Source organism: Asterias rubens, chromosome 20 (assembly GCF_902459465.1).
Source record: "Asterias rubens chromosome 20, eAstRub1.3, whole genome shotgun sequence".
Taxonomy (NCBI): domain Eukaryota; kingdom Metazoa; phylum Echinodermata; class Asteroidea; order Forcipulatida; family Asteriidae; genus Asterias; species Asterias rubens.
Genome location: NC_047081.1, coordinates 11514849 through 11533198, shown reverse-complemented (window position 1 = coordinate 11533198; position 18350 = coordinate 11514849). Strand labels below are relative to the sequence as shown.

Below are 18350 nucleotides of genomic sequence, written 5' to 3'. Positions count from 1 at the left end.
TCTTTATAGACTGTGCAAGTCTCTCGCGTATTCGAACCTTTATTTTGAACACTTTGGTCACACGTACAATTACATTAATACGGGAGATATATATCATTTATTTATACTAGATTTTAACATTACAGTTTTATCTTTACAGACTGTGTAAATCTCGCACATTTCGAACAATTTTGGAACCAATTTGGTCCCACACGATGATAGCTTTGGCGCGTGAGTGGATAACTCTAAATTGCAACTCAATTAGTACGCTACTCCAAAGTTATAATTGAACCGGATCCAAAGGAACCTGCAGCCGTCGATTTTACCAAACTCTTCTTAACTTAGGATTAATTTTAGGACTTAGGATGAGTGAAGTTCCATATCCAAAGGCGTAGGACGCATTGAACCCATCCTAAGTTAGAACGGGTTACTCGTCCTAACTCGAGATAGGATTAATCCTAGCGTTTCTTGAAATCGGCTGCAGACCCATTTCTGGGTCGGAGATTCCATCGCATTAACCACGGAATTCACTATTGCTTCCCAATCTTGCAATTCATTCATTAGTTTTTACCACACGCAACAGTCGTTGATTGAAGAGGAAGCCCCATCGTCCATGATCATCGATACAATCTACGCGGCACCTGGCGCTTAGAGACCCCATCATCGATGTTTAGGGCGTCCGACTCTTGATCTTTCGTGTAACCTTAATACAAGCCGTTCGTTCTTTCTTTTTCCTCTTTCCTCTTTTCTCTTCTATACGTCCATGTCTCGCCAACAAACAAAACAAAATGTATCTTCGTCCCCTCTTCCTTTTCTCATGTGGCGACAAATGGCTTCGTCAATAACTGACGATGCCGAGAAGTACATGGCGTACTCAATCTTACGTCTCGTCTCTTTCATATGTATTCTTGAAAATGTGGTTAGGATTGTTTCCCTTGGGATGAAAAAAGGGCTGTGAAGATTGGATCTAAAGAACGTAACACACTGTTCAAACCGTTGATATGGTTTGCGTATGTCCCTACAGTGGAGTAAAACATAATATCCTTACACTGCACAAGTCTGTCTTGTGTGTGGTATCTTTGTTTCTTCACATACGATTGTTATTATTATTATTATCAATAATTATCATCAATAATATGAACAAGTTTCATTATAATTCGCCTCTTCCAGCTTTTAGTTTACATTTTATTATTACTGTCTACATCTGGCCTTTCAAGAAACCATCTCAACTCCCATTGCGGCACCGGCAGCCGAATGGTACATGTTCTCAACTACTATGCCCGTTCATTGACTATATGATATAAAGCTGTATATATTGTGGGGAGGTAATGTGCAGGGAGGCGGTACCGTGACACAACCTCAGACATTCTGAACGGTGTTGTCAAGATCTTATAAACAGTTATTGTTTTAGGAATGCTCGAGTCCTGATAAGGTTGGCAAAGTGGTGGTCCCCCCTCCCGACTTTCTCCTTTGTGGACCCTTGTTCGAACCCCAAGCAGACCGAAGCCTTACGTGTGGATTGGGTTTTTAGTCCCTATGATTACGATTGTTTTTCCTCATTGAGGATTTTATTCAAATCTCAAATCTAAAACTGAACATTTTGTTCTCGTCTTTTTATCGGCGCTAGTTGAGCTGGATGTGTAGACATAAAAACAATTTCTCATCAAACAATTCTTTAACATCGATAAACATTATGTTCTCTTTCGTTTTTATAGGATGAAGTGAAGCAACAACTAGCGGTAAACGTATGGTTAAGAATGGTAAGAAAACATACTCATGTAATCATTTTGGTTTTAATTTATATGAGCCTGGTTTAATAATGATCTCTCATTTTAAACAACAAAATATGAGTTTACTAATTTGAGTTATATGCACTGCACTTAAGGAAAATCCTTTTCTTTAACACAGTAAAAAAAAACGGTGTGGATGTCTGTAAGTCCGAATTGTGTTTCAAGTCCCTACATTAAGTTCCTATTCCTTTGTTCTCAGGTACTCACTTCGTACGTCGCCCAATCTAAACATTGTCTCAAAGTTCAAACCTCATATGAATTATCGTCACATGTTTTTAACTCATTTAGAGGTGGCCAGATGAGTTTCTGACGTGGAATCCTGCGAACTACAACGGAACAGCAGTTATTAGAATACCGGCCAACATGCTGTGGAAACCAGATATAGTACTCTATCAAAGGTAAGGTCCAATGGTGAAGTAGTAGTGCATTGTATCTTTCCTCGCCTTTCACCTCTCTGGGCCCAATTTCATAGAGCTGCTTTAGCACAAAATTTTGCTTAAGCAAACAAATCCTTGCTTAGTAAAATCAGCTTACCGGCCAAGTCTCCACTCCACTGCTTAGTAAACAACAGCTAAATAACAGTCACGAGCCATGGCATACAATTTTTGCCAGTAACATGTGAAAAATAAGCGGGCTATTTTCGTGCTTAAGCAAATTGTTTGCTTAAGCAGCTCTATGAAATTGGCCCCTGGTTCCAATCCAACCGGATGTACAGCATGGATTAGGTTCTCAGTCCCTTCCTGATTGCATGGGTTTACCCTGTACTAAATCTTTGTGATTTCTTCCTCAACATCTGGGATAAAAACTGAAACTTCGGTCCATGTCTTCTCTTCATTTGGTTCTCGGCTTGTTTGCTTTTACTGACTGTACTGTGCTTCACAACCCAAATAAATAAAACTAAATTCCTCATCTGAGATTTGAGTTCGCATAATTGCTTCGGGTATTAGAGATGAATTCCATTCATACCCAATCGATTCGACACGATAAAGATTTTTTCCCAGCACCGAGGCGGCACATTTCTGCTTTTAGAGTATGGGAGGCAATTTGCCACTTTGAAAACTGTATGTAGAAAATGCAAGTCTTCGATTATGTTAGTTCATGCATGTTTGTTGGTCTGTATTTCCCCCTCTTCTTTTGTAGTGTCATTTTTTTCGGAATCAGTCAACCTCGCAAGCAGCAACAGCTTCTTCAAAATAAACATCCTATTAATTTTTTTAATTTGTTATATCTTAAGCCAAACACGTCATGTATCATTTTGCCTATTAGTTCATTCACGGGAGCATGTTGTAACAAATATACATTTTAATGTGCACAAACCTTATAATAAACGTAGAACTCGATCAGTAAAGAGCAAGTCTATTTTTAGGCCTTTTCTGTTGGCTGATTACGTAGCAACCACAAAGATAACACGATACACATCTTTCAGCATGTAGCACAAAGTGAAAACCAACCTACACCTCCCGTAACCCCACCCACAGTGCACACTGTATCGTCAGTTTTACCGCATCTGGGCCGATTCCACAAAGAGCTTTAGTTGACCTTAACTAGCTGCAAAAAGTTGTAGTTACTAGGTAAAGTGTGATGTTTCAATACAATACAAATCACTAATGGTAATTGTGACAACTTGTCTTTACGATGAAGTGTATTGCTTTGTGACATTAGCCTCTGGTCCCTATTGGTAAACTTCCTTCTCACAAACACATAGAGTCACTATCGGGGGGGGGGGGGGGGGTAGTCCTAACGGTTTAGTATGTAAAAGTATAGCATTTGAACGCCGAATCGCTAACAACATAATTGAATAAACACACTGCATAAAATCAATGAAGTTTGGTTCAAGATGAAAATTTGAAGAGATTTCCCATTGTTTGCCTGACAGCCTGTGAAATTTATCATAGTTTGCATTTTGGTTGAGTTCCGTGGTGCGGATAAACTCTGACATCAATCGATTTTGATTTCATGATATTTTCCAAACTATACGGATGTCCTTTGTTTCGTATCTATTCGAAAAATCTTCAGTTTTCCCCTTGGTTGTATTTTTATTTATTTTTTTTTTTTTTGGGGGGGGGGAGAGTATGTTTCCTATAACTCTTGTCATTTGGTTTGCATCGACTGATCCATTCAGTGAAAATGAAAAAGGTGGAATTAAGAGAGGATTCCAAAGTACGTAATGATATAATCAAGTTACATCATGTCAGGCGATCATGTCGAAATCAAATTACGTTGTATTTGTGTTTGCGTGTGAATCGTTGCAACTGATAGACCGGCAGGAAATATCGTCGCTGTCGTTATCTCCCCGACAATCTGCGAAATTTTTTTTAGGATGAAGACCATAATATTTCTTTCCCAGAAGTTCATAATCTGAAGGTCATTTTATCAGGGGGGTATTCTCTGAATCGCAAAGGTTTTCATTTATTTGTGAACTGTTATTTTCCTTTCGCTTATTTTTTTTTCTTCTTTTCGAAATGCAATCGGGACCCCCTGTTATGTCCATCTTGGTTCGTATTCTTCATCATTTATTTTGAAAAAGCTCCCAATTGACCTTGACCAAACCGGGACCGTGTTGCCATCTTTTGTCTACATGTACCCAGTTTAAATGTGCATAATCTTCGACACCCACAAACCTGGCGTGAAGATAAAATGTATTTAAAGTGATCACGTTTTCGGCAAAACAGCTAATATTTTGTATACTGAGCAATCTCGGTTGTCTATGTATAGTTAGAATGAAAAATGTGATAGGTTCGAATCCAAACAGAGTAATCATATTTTTGAGGAGTTCGAGGGTTGGGTATGATTCTCTCGTTATTTACATGACTCGCGTGCAGTGTTTTTTCTCTTTCTTCACCCACCGTGTAAAACTTCACCACTGGGTAAAATAACAAGTCAAAACAACAAATTAAAACTTCGGAATAAAATGTCAGCAACTTAATTTAGTCACTTTTCTGAGAAGTGACAAGTTTCGTCTGGAATGTTTGACGTCCACGTTGTTTCCAACGCAGTGTGAGTGAAGGTTGCATGATGCTGTAATGCTTGAACCGTAAACACAAGATGGGAACAAACAGACAAACATAGGTTCTACATGACATCCGTAGTTCAGTTATAGAATTCAGTCAAATAAACTACCGTGCTGCCATGAGGGGTACGTCAATTACTCACAGCGTGAGCTCACGTTGATGAGGGCGACGTAATTTCCCCCTATCTATAAATCCTCAAAGTACTAGTGCTTTATAGCAAAGACAGCGACCCATCCCTATGTATTTATTTTAAATAGATTCACCACAAATGTCCCCCTTCCCCAACCTGTCTAACACCCTGATACGAACCCATTACCATCGCTTCGGGACCTTGTCAGGGTTTTTGAAGCAGGGGCCAAGTTATTCGGTCACCAATACGCAACGCGAGACAATACAGTCCGTCACTGTTGTGTGTGTTGTCCAGAAAACACTCCCCTGAGCCGAGTACATAAGCTACGGGGCAGTGCATTGGAAATCACGAAATTTATTGAGATTAATACGAGGTTGTCGGACTCTGAAGGGCGGATCTAAATCAGAATCTTCTATTACCTAAACTGATTTTACCTGAAAATGGAACAAAAAGAGGTTCACACTAGAAACACTATGTGGACTTACACACGTCCACACAGTGCTTTTTACAGTGTTGAAAATAGGACTTTCCTAACGTGTACAGATCAAAGAAGTTTCAAAAGAACACAGAGATGTGTATCAATTACACACACGCCAATTTACAGGGTAATTTGAACAATTGGAACAATACCACTCCACAAGGTTTTCTTTTGTTATTTGTTATTAAATTAATTTGCTCTACAAACTGAGAACTTTGGAGGCAAACAAACATATCAGTTTGTTCGAAGCACTGTTTAGGGTATCAATCGGTTCAATTTCATTCACTAATTCTTATATTTTAATTGCAGCGCAATATACTTCAAGAAAAGTTGCAAACTCACTTTTATACTGCGCAAAATAATTATTATCAACAGTGGCTTCTATATTATCTCGTGATTACTTACGACCCGGTTTTTAAAATGCCCATTTTTGTGAGTAAATTATTGCTGTCCTTGTTATTTCTAAATAAAGAAAGGAAACAAATTCTATTTCATTTTTAACAGAATAACATGTATGTTTGATAAATAAACAATGCCAAACACAATCCTTTTGGAAAGCCTGTCAAAAAGGTTTTAAAAAAATGTTGTGCGGTAAGTGTTGTGTTCATTGTCTGATTGAGTTGTGCTCTTGATGTATGTTTGTATAATTGCTATGAGCGAAATGGACCAATAATATCTTTAGTTTTACTTGTTTGGATGCGTACAATCAACATTTGCTACGAGCGAAATAGACGATCATATTTAATTATGTTATACTTGTATAGTGTGTGGATGCGTATACAATACTTCCACCACAGGCTGGCTTGATTCAATGCAAATTGTCCAATCGCGGGCGAACAATGTCATTTTCTCATTTTCTAAACACGGTGAAAAGTCTATATTTAACCCCAAAATTGTCTCCAACAAAACGGAAAGGTTTCTAATTTTGTTAAAATTTAGCATAAATTTCTAAATAAGGTCACTTTAAAAAAGACCTTGGAATTGTCATCGAGATTTCTGTATGCTATGTATAATTATATAGTTCCAGATCTAAAAGCACTATACAAGCGAACAAAGTAAGTCCGCACACTATACTTAATTGTATATTTTATTTGCCTGTTAAAGACACTGGACACTTTTTTTAGATGATTGTCAAAGGGCAGTATTCTCACTTGGTGTATCTCAACATATGCATAACCTGTGAAAATGTTAGCTTATTGGTTTAGAAGTTGCAAGAAAAAACACCCTTGCACTATTGTGTGCTTTCAGATGCATGAGAAAGACTTCTGTCCACACTGACACAGGTACAAGGACGTTATAACACTTAAAGCTAGCATTTCTTTGAGGAGAGTATACAAATAATCGTCAATTATTTCAGATATTATTGGCAACATTTTTGATAACATGATTGTCAAAAAGATGAGCAAATCTGGGTTGACATTCCAGCACGTCGTGTGGTGTCCCTTACCGCCTGTTTCCCCAAGAGCCGACACGTATCATATGCAGACTCTATCACCAAAAACAAACATAGGGAAAGCCATTCTCTTCTCTTGATGAAAAACCTACTCTTAATATTGCAGTCATTCTGGAGAAATATTGACAAATCGGCAACGCCTGGGGAGTTGTTTAAATAGCTTCTTTCCCTTATTTCCTTGTTGCCTTATAACTCATTTGGGTTTGTTTCAGTGTGGACATGTGCTGGATGGCAAATACGCTGAATGTATATTTTGTCGTGATTGTATTATTCTAGGACACTGCTTGTCAAACATCTGTAATTATCTGATAAAAGCTATCCACGAGTACTTTTCCAAGAACTTGGTTTGTACAAGAAAGTCCGTCAACTAAAACAAAATTTGCTTTTAATTTTCTCATTTAAATGAACTGAACACCTTTGGTAATTGTCCAAGACCAGTATTCTCATTTGGTGTATCCTAACATTTTGCATAAAATAACAAATAATTATGTGAAAGCTTATGACTCAAATGGTCGTTGGTCGTTTCACGAGAATAATTAGAAATGCGAGAAGAACAAAAAAACATTATTGCAAAAGTGATGTGTGCTTTCAGATGCATAAAAATGGCTTCAGACCTGAGGTATTTAAATATTTGAGTGAGAATTTACCTCTTTCTAAGAAAACGACGTAACGCAGGGAGCCGTTTCTTACAAAGTGATATTCTACAAGCTCTTCATTTCTCGTAACCAAATACGGTCTTATGCTAATAATTATTTTGAGTAGTTGCCAATAGTGTCCAGTGACTTTAATAGCTCTATCTCTAAATATAACTACGTAGTCAAGCCCTTAACAATGTGCAATTGAATACATAATATCAGACCTAATACCGTATCACATATTTTGTTATTCTTTCACGTCGCGATTAAGTTTTTTGTGAACATAACCGGCGGCCATTTGCTTTTTTCTCTTCCTCATCGCATATCACATTTCACGGATGGCCCAGATAGAAACTGAACAGGTGTCCTTACACTAGGATGGCGTGTATACACAACGCTACGAGTGCTGCTCACCAACTTAAAATCTCATAAATGATGAGCTAGTATTAAATGAGAGCTCGCCTAAACGTGTAGCTCTAAAAACCTTTCGGGATTTGAATAAAAATGTGTCCACGATTCTGGCACGTGCAGTACATTGTGTAACACTCCAAGTTGAGTGCTGAGTGAACATTTCATTGTCTGAGTTTAAATGGAAGGAAGTGTGTATGAGCCGATGACCCTTTTTGTGTTAATTTTAAGCGAAAAGGAGAGAGCTCGGAAGCTCAAGTTTCAGGAAATCTTAACCCATCTTGGTTGAGTCGGGGAAAGTACGTGATCGACTTGTGGGGGCATCGATCTAACATTCTCACATTATAATTGGCAAAATTTGAATAAGGCAACTGAAATAAGTAAAGTAAAGTCTCAGACCAGTGTTTATATCCGGTTTCCTTGGCATTAAACGACTGAGAATTTTTATATATCTGTACTCCTGTAAACAACCAACACTTCCTGCCTTTCTGCGCTGGTATTGTATGCTCATTGGTGTTTGTACAAGTTATACGAAGGGAATAACCAAAATCAGTCGCGACTTATTCTAAGAACTGAAGTGGCTCTCAAACTCTGTACAGTTTTTCAGAGGGGTGCCAGCATGTTTTGGGGATTATTTTCTTCTCATTTTTTCAGTAAAAAAACAAAAAGGGATAGTTGATAGTTAACAACATTTGACACAAAAGCACCTAATACTTCTGGTCATTTAAAACTGTAGTTTTCGATTGAATTTATCTTAAACCAGTCCCTTTTCAGTGCTCGTGTTACGGTAGTTACTTGTTATTGTTATAACCTAACATGAAGTTAGTGTGAAAACAAAACACTGGATGCTGCAGCAGACGAATAAGTGTAAACACGTTACCAGGCAAACACAGTAGAGTACCAAAGACATTGTTGCAAACACGTCATCACGACCGTTTAAAAATACGAAATGCTGAAACTGAGAAGACCTCTTAGCATTGAGAGGAGCGAATGGCTGAATTCCCTTGATATTGCAACCCTGTGTGAACAATTGTAAGCAAAAACGTGAACGCATCTTGGGGTGTTTCTTACAGTGGACAAATTATGTCGGTTTTGACCATTGTTCGTACGTATTATTTGTTTGCAATTAATTATCTGCTGAAAAAGAGAATAGCATTCTTAGAATTGAGACAAGCGAACGGCTGAACTCCCCTGATATTGCAACCCCGTGTAAAAAAGTAACCAAACGCGTGAACGCATCTTGGGGTGTTTCTTTACAGTGGACAAATTATGTCGGTTTTGACCATTGTTCGTACGTGTTATTTTTTTGCAATTAATTATCTGCTAAAATTTAGAAAACCTCTAAGCCTTGATACGAGAGAATGGTTGAACTCCCTGATATTACAACCCTGTGTGAACAAGTAACCAGGAGCGTGAACCACTCTTGGAGTGTTTCTGCTTAGTGAACATATTTCTTATTGTTCCTACGCATTAATTTCTTAGACATATTTTCAGCTGCAGAGATATAGCGGTGACACTTTGGCAAAACAAAAATTTGTACATTTGTACATTTTTGCCAACAAAAGCAATGTTTCAACACTGGTGCTGGCAACCTTCATTTGTATTCAGTAAAACACAGTGAAGACCAGACACCTCTTTACAAGATGGTCACCAGTCAGTTTTGGTCAGTCATGACGTACATCAAAGGCTATCATCAATCGGTTGAACAACCTGCCACGCCTGAATATTGTACTACCCACTTATGCTGTAATAGATCCCAACGGGTTTTCGTTGTATTTCCTTTACATGCACGCGATGGTATTGTTGGTACGGTGTCACTCTAAATCTTTTTTCCTCAGTGCCAAAGGCATATGCGGTCATTCCAAAAAAAAAAATGCCGTCCGACAAAGATGCTTCTTAAAAAAAGGAAAACAAACTAAATTTTAATCACTCCGATTTATCCTTATTGGTTTCGCACAAGACACAATTACTGAAATTGGCCGGAAAGCCCATCTCCCGCGTAATCTCGAGTGGCATTTTAAAAGGCGGGAAGAGCCTTCTCTTTTTGCCGCGCTTTGTTGTTTGAAATCGGCCGGCCTGGGCTAACCGTTGGCGACGGGTGTTTTAATGGGTTTGTCTTGTGTGTAGGATTGTTTGATGCCACCCTCAACCTTCGGGGGTACAATTTGGAACGGATTTGGGGGCCGCTAGGGGAGGCTTCTTAATTGGAGATATCCCTCTGATTGGTTAAGTTAAAGGAAGAGGGGAATAAGGCGTCATAAATAAAAAAAAAGATGATTATTTAAAGTTGATATCAAAAGTGTATTGACAAATTTACTTTTGTACAACCATCACTCATGTTATTTGCATTTTTTGGGGATACAACATACTTACATTTCATCACATTTTTTTATCACTGAAAATTCTTCACTTAATATTGTTCCATGATTAGTTAGACTATATCTAAAGGAATAATGATTGGTTTAGAAATTTTATTTGGGGATAGGAGGGGTGGATGACCAACACAAATCTTGGGGTAGGGGGATGAGTCATCAACGTTCTCAAATCTATGAAAATGGCTTTTTAAATCTAAATGTTCGGGTAAGATCATCCATAAGACCTGTCTTCTTTAAACAATGTCATCAAGAAAATAATCTACACTGTCGATTCTGCTTAACAACTCGCCTTTGTCTTGTGGCATGGCATAGCATATTGTATTCAAGTTGTTTGGGGAGGGAGGTGGCTATACAATTCATGTGATTTTAAACATTGCTAAGACACTTGTGTCCTACAGCAATACACCATAATTGGTTCTCTTCACCCAGGAGTGTCCAAATGCCTGTGAGGGTACCTAGGTTATCGTTGATGGATGTGCTTAAAATGTTCCCACTTTCATTGTCACAACTACTTACTTCTCAAGCTTTTTTTGATGGATCGGTTTTAGTTTAAATCCGCATTATTTTTCCCAGACAGCCTTAAGAGTGGATATCCATTATTGAAATATTTTTCTTACAGACACAAATATGCTATTACTTTTGTACACGCAAAGAAACGAATCCTGTTATAATATCAGTCTAATTTATCTGAAATGTTTACGTTTTTACAGAGTAAACTTAGCAAATGCGATTGAAGCTCTTGTCCTGGATACGTGCGCAAACCGTCACAGCAATGCGTTTTGGCTTTCCGCATATTATAACGTCCAGCTTTCCACCCAAACTGTTGGTTTAAGTCATTTATCATCGGCTTTATTAATATTTAAATGACTATTCCCACAATATTAGAGTGTAAAACAACCTTTTTACCGTTTAACCTAAACTTCATGCGGGATTCTTCGTTTATCAACTCTTAAGTGTGTAGGCTTCACGTATTCCCAAATTCACGATCAGTTGTTTTATTCCCAATAATAGACCCCTCGCATTGGCCGCCATTTTTGATGAAACATCAAAAGGTTACCATTGGCTGAGAGTTGTGCGCAGCGCGTACACGCATTTAATGTTCAGTTGTTTTACATCCAAGATGGTGGTCAATGACGTCATGTGCAATCCATCTATACTCTTTGAGTGCAATAAACTTTTACACTGCATACACTAAGACAATTTTCCTTTGAGCCATAATACGACCGTCGCACCTTTATACCATGTCGTGTACACGCAAACCACGCCCCTAAGACCGCCTAATCGAATCAAACCGAAGGTCTCTATAATACGACACCTTGATAAAATGTTTATGTTGCCGTTGTGTTTAAGATTTATTAACCAACACTCTGAGCTAGCACGAAGAAGCTCTAATACGGGCACTCGTCGCCTTCAGCAAGGTCCGGGCCCTCCGTTCATGGTGTTTATTACTGCCGGTTTAACAAGAACGGGCGAGGGCATGGTGCCAAAAAGACAGTTGGAGGGATCGAACAACGAAATTGGGAACTCGGAACAAACTCGATAAGAGTGAGGTTACCCGAAGTGGTTTTGGTATCGATTTTTGTTTTCTGTCCGGATGCATTTCGTCTGGGAATGTTTATTTACTTCTTCTTCTTCTATTTCCCAATCACTATAGTGGTGCAACGTTCTGTCTTCTTTGTGTGGTGTCATTTTTTTTTAAAGTTTTGAGAAGCGCAGTTAGTGTTCCAAAAGCTCGTTTATAAAAACAGAACAACACAAAATACCTAAAAATGGAATGATACCAAACTACAGAGAGCTTTGAACGAGGACATTCATTAAACTACACAAAATGGTTCCATCATCTTTCGAAAAGTTTAGCCACAGTTTTTGTTTTTTGTTTTCATTTATTTTGTGTATAATATTTATTTAATTATTTTATTTTCCAGGTGGATTCTGATACTGTTTTCGTTTTGCTGTTAACAAGAAAACGGATGTACACAACTTTTTTAATTTTTTTAATTTTTATTTCAATTTTTTTTATTTTAATTTTTATTTTTTTTATTCGGTATTTTCTTAATAGCCCAGTGTAAACTGATTTCTATTTTTAAGATACACAACTGTATCTGTATGGACAAGAACATTTGCAGGTTTTAATTTTTCTTGAGTCGGGGAAGGAGATAGTTTTTTTTTACTGAGTTATTTTGTTATTATTGGGCCACTTCGGGTGAGGGCTGCTGGGATGTCAACCCAATCAACTGCCACAAGGGGCGTGTCCCTCCCCCCACTGGGTGCCACAGTCCATGGCATAAGGATGTTAGCATGGTATCGTCCACAGGGAATCCGAATGGCAGAACAGAGTGCCCTTTTCATAATTTTTCACGACGCAACTGGTTTAAGTACCAGAGCTTAAGTTTAAGTACCGGTGATTAAGTCCCCTGTATCCCTCATATTATCAATACTGAAATTTGATTTGTTTTTGTATTGTAGTCTGGTGCCCTAATCATTTAGTTCATTTTTGGTGCACTTAATGAAATTCAAAGATCATCATAACAAACAATGACGTAGGGAGCACTTTTAGAGCAAAAGGTTTGGTAACCATTATTTTAGTACATGCAAAATATTACTGATGTCTTTTTTTTATACTAAACTTGTTTCATTTCTCTTTGAATTTCATGACTATTTCAGTGTTGATCCCAACCCCCTCAGTGGAGACCTTGGACTGTCCTGCGTGGTCTCCTCCGACGGTATTGTTCAGTTCAACACACCCTACATCTTTATCAGCTACTGTAAAGTGGACCTAACCTACTACCCGTTCGACACCCAGCGCTGCCCACTCAAGTTCGGCTCCTGGTCGTTCGACGAGACGGGGGTGGATATCAACGCCTCTCGGCCCGTCCCGGAGCTAGACAAGTACCAGCCGAACGGGGAATGGGACCTCTTGGATATGTTCGTAACAAACCATAAGATTAAGTACAGTTGTTGCCCGCATAAGTTCCCGGACGTGGAGTACACGCTTGTGATTGAGAGAAAACCGGAATTCTACGTGGCCAACATTATCCTTCCGTACGTACTCATATCCATTCTATCCATATTTGTCTTCTATCTGCCACCGGAGTCCGGTGAGAAGATGAATCTCTCTATAACGACGATGTTGTCGCTGATAGTCTTCAACGAGCTGGTTATAACGACGATTCCACCGGCCTCGGACGGAACTTTCCCAATAATGGGTAAGTTTTATCGAACATGCCCCCCCCCCCCGCCCCACATCCACGGTGGATTGGCTCAGTTTCATACAGTTGCTTCAGCAGAAACTATTGCTAAGAACTTCTGCTGAGCAAAGACCGTCAAAGTTTGTGACGAAGGGCCACTTATGTCAAAACGTGTCAATTCAATTTATATTTTACAACGTTCTAAGCTAAAAACTGCATAATCTGCAATACTGACGTCACGGTTTGTAGTGACCTCTTATACGAGTCTTTATACTTGTATTCTCTCCGTTAAACAACTAATTTCTTTACATGTTTAGGCTCACAGCCATAGTAATTAGACAAAGATGTGTCTCTTCGTGAAACCTAAAAAGTGAGCTGACCCATCAAAACACCCAATTGAATAACCTGGGTTTCACGTGATCACAGCACATTGCCATGGTGGCGCTTGTTGAAACCTGGCAAACGATTTAACATACATTTATTTTACTCTTGTGTTTCCAAGGTTAGATCTTTGGGTGCCCTGGGCTCTTCATGAAAACGCAAAGTGCTTTGTACTATAACACAGGCCGCTTTCTATCAATTATCAATAATTTGCAAATTAAAGATGACAACGGTGACGAATTAAACAGGGTACCAGTCACAGATTGTACATGTGGTTGGTATAACCTTAATCTGGTGAGCAGTTAATGTGTTGTGCTAAGCTACTCCTCTCTGAGTGAACGCTCGATCGCGTGCCGACACGTCAGAGAGTGTCATTAGTTGGCCAATCCAAATGTTCAAAAGTCCCACCTATGAGGATCGAAGGCAAATAAGGCCGGTGCCTAAATGAGTAATTCATGAGTCTCCAATTGGATACAAGGATACTTGCCAACTAGCTTCAAAATCTGCTTTTCCTTAACTGCTGACTAAATAAACGCGCAGTGAACGTCACGAACCTTGCGCAAGGTGCAGTAAAAACCTTTCGGAATAATTTGGGTATTTCTCCGTACCGTTTAAGCAAGACATTGAATCTTTAAAATTGCATTTAGGGTGTGATTTACATGTAAGATTTGCCTTTTTTTTTTCTTTTTCTTTTTTAAACTAAATGTACGTCTTTATAGTCTGGTCTTTGAGGAAACACTACCGTCCGTGGTTCGAATTTCGTAATAGTTGTATTTTGTTCTGAAGGTAATTCAATCCCAGTAAATATTGATACCCTATACTTCGTATGCCGCCTCTAACCGCGTGCACGCTACATTTAACAATCACAATTAAATGTATACTCAAGTTTGTCACATTACTGTATACTCAGTGTTGGGCTTCAGACTTGTGGGCATTTTGTGATTTGGAACTCAAGGGTGTTGCCTCTTCGTCTTCGTTTTCTTCCACTTCTTTGCTCCTTAGTGCAACGGAGTGACTTGACAATTTGCCCAGCACTGTGTGTTCCACAGGCACACATTTGCTATACAAATATTAAATGCATATTATTGAGTTAATGGATGCATTGTCGAATAATATAATCACAGTGCACTAGGGAAATGCATTCAGGTTTGTTTTAAATAACTCATATAATAGATTATTTTCATTTCATTTTTTTTACCATTTCACTGTAAAATAGACACATAAATTCGTCCAACCTATGCTTAATTTTTAATTTTTTTAACCCAAACATCTTGGATGACTCCATGAAGACATCACCTTTTCGACTGCGACACGACATTGCCTCGTTTGAACGTACGAATGGGAGCGATTATTTTGGGAGCGTCCAATAAGAATTGGTATTGGACTGCAATATTAAATATCGGGGCGTCCGTCGGCGCGTCGCAGAAACAGAGTTTTACGACTTCCCTGATCACAGGGTCCATGTCAGCACCAACACTCAAGTCAAAACTACTGTCATAGTCGCATGCGAAAACCCCGTAAATACAATCATTATTTGCACATCATCACATAATAGCGTTTCGTTTGTATATCACAACAACTAACGGAAACCAATTCTTACAAAAGCCAAGTTCTTGTAAGCACGTCTGTAAACGTCAAAAATTCCTGAAATAGCCATGAACCTATTTGCGTTGTTTTCCCTGAAAAGTGAGCACTTTATTTTGCAAATGTTCGACAGTTGTTTGTATATATAGTGTGTTCTTTGAAAGCTAAGGTAAAACAAAATTACTCCTCTCGAAACTAACGCTAAGTTAAGCCTTTTATATCCAACGAAGACAAACTTAAAAACAGAAAAATTTTGTTTACCGGAAGACCTTCCTGCTTTTTGTATAAATCCTTTTCTCCAAGCATCACTCGGAACAGTTGTGTTCAACGGACACCATACAATTATGCGGAAACGCAGGAATTTTCCCAAACACTTAACGGCATCAACAATAAGGGCTCCGGGTTTCATAGCGACCGAAGCCTAAATCAAATTAGCTATTCGCCGTATGATTTATTTATATCTGGTGTTTTCTTTGACTGTTGTGTTCATCATGAATTGAGTGCACGGTACTACCATTCAAAAGAAAATCTATGAATGCATTATGTAAAAATAAAAATAAAATAAATGCAAACATGCGAAAGAAAAACCTACTTAGATGGTCGGGTGTTAAGTGCGTTGATTTTTTAAATATTTTTTTGCGGGCTAATTAAATTTGGCTGAGTAAAGAAACAAACTTTAACCTTCCTATTTACAAGAAGAAAAATCATTAATTTCTGAAGGGGTGTAAAGAATGCCTCTTGAATGTGTAGGCGTGGTCGGGCTAACCGTTTGTTAGGTCTTTGCTCTTTGAGCGACCTCACTTTACACTGCTTGCACTTTAAATGCACTGGACACTATTAGTATTTATTCAAAATAACTGTTAGCATGAAAACTAAATTGATAACGAGCAATAGGGAGTTGCTGATAGTATGAAACATTGTGAGAATTGGCTCCATCTAAAGTGAGGTAGTTTTTGAGAAAGAGATAATTTCTCAATCAATTAATAAAAAGGACTTGAGGCCTGAAGCTTTTTTTGGCATTATCAAATTTGAGAAACATGGGTAGTGTTTTTCTGTCAGTATTCTTTTGGAACTTGGATGGGCTACCTTGGTCAATTTTGATAAAACATCCCACTGTGGCTCCCTCATCTTATACTAAAAGAATAATGTTACTTAATTAAGCGTAATGCAAACAGAATCACACAAAAGACCAAACAAAGTCCATTACAGCCTTTCTCTGCGGATTAAGAGGTATTCCTTTGTATAAACTTACCCCATTGCTAAAAATACGCCACCATAACACTGGATGAACAAAGGATGGGTCTGGGTTGACATTCCTATCTTCAACCAATCAGCATTCCAGAAATCAATTATCGTGTACCGCGTGATAGTCACGTGCATTTTCACCAATACTAGCCGGGGTCAGACCGAGAGAGCAATGACACCTCCCCAACCCCCAGGTGTTTTAAAGTAATACGATCCTGTCCATTAGAGTCCACGCCCTGGGGATGAAAACACAAATTGCCTTTCATTTTAGTAGTATAAAACTAACTCCTAAAAGAAAATACTAGAAAACCCCGGATCATCAGTCCCAACTGAAACTGAATACCGATGTGCTTAACCATGGTATTGATACTAAAGTTGTTTCTTTAATTTACCTCACTCTCCCTTATTACTGCACCCACTCCGGCCAACCATAATCTGTTTCCCTGACCGCTAGGCAAGCGCCGAGAAACAAAGGTACAACTGCAGAGTTACGTTTTTTAATAATTCGCATCCTCTCACTCAATTTCCCCTTTACAGTTAGTTGCGAATGGATTTGGGGTATTTTTGTGTGGAGAGGGCGACTTTGTGTCAACTCGACCCCAATGGTGATGACGGAAGGAATCTAGACAAGGCTGGACTTGCATTATACTCTTTTATTTCCTTTTTTAAAATAATATACACATTACATGGCAGTCAACTCCTACCAGGGATACAACTATGAAGGAATCGTCTGTTTGTGTATAATGCTTTGGAACGTTCTCCATGTCAACCCCTTCGAACCCCGAGTTATTTATGCAAAAGGTTACCGCGGTAAAACTTTCCGTATCCTGCCACCACTTCTTCACTCATTGTACAAGGAATATCTTATTTAAGATTGGGTAAATTAAATAGTATTTTTATTTCATAACAAATGAAAAAGTGGTGGCATGATACGGAAACTGTCCTTCCCACGACCCAGAGTTAATTGCAAATAAATTATTGCAAATTTTTAAGCATAATTTGTGTTTTCAACTAACCAACTTTACCTCAATAGTCGACATGCATCCATTGCAGAATCTCGCCGTCAAGCTCGTCATGTCGTCCTCGAAAATATCGTCTTCATGTTCACTCTGAAAATCACTCAAATTTCCGCAAGCAAAGGTATCCAGATTTTCATTATCATCTTAGAGGACCTGGGCAAAATGTCGTTTCAACAAACATGCTTTTTGCCTCCAGATTGACGTGGTTTTCTTTCATAACCGGTCAAGAAATTTGCTCCATTGAAGAACACGAAACATTTGCACATGGACTCGGAGCGCATGTGTTTATTTTGCCAAACATGCTGTAACAACTTCTTTGATTGGCGCAAACATTCTCCGTTTGAAAGTTTGAATTAAGAAAAGAGGACAGTCTAGTTTTTAACTTTCTTTTCACAGAATTATTCAGTAAAACTTACCACAGTTCTGGCGGTTTTGTCCACAAAAATCGGTCAATACTTTCACGTTTATCGTAAAAAAATGTCGCATTGTAAGTATCCAACCAAACGCTGCCGTAACAGCCATTTTGATTGGCTTATAAGACCCGCTTTTGTTACAGGCAACAAAGACGTCAGGCAACAGCCACAATCGTGGTTTTTTTTGTTCGCGGGAAAGTCTCATGAGTGGTATTTTAAATTGAAAGGATTCACTGGGGGAACTCCAATAATTAACTTCTC

General features: G+C 38.6%; 1 protein-coding gene across 1 annotated transcript in view; it reads left to right on the top strand.

The window, feature by feature from the left end:
- Nucleotides 1-808: 808 nt before the first annotated feature.
- LOC117304010 (neuronal acetylcholine receptor subunit alpha-2-like) overlaps nt 809-18350 on the top strand; it is a 35997-nt gene continuing 18455 nt past the window's right edge. Inside the window, exons 1-4 of the mRNA XM_033788488.1 lie at nt 809-898; nt 1695-1739; nt 2058-2167; nt 12924-13465. Of these exons, the coding sequence (XP_033644379.1) occupies nt 809-898; nt 1695-1739; nt 2058-2167; nt 12924-13465 (787 nt within the window). The remainder of the gene's footprint in view (nt 899-1694; nt 1740-2057; nt 2168-12923; nt 13466-18350) is intronic.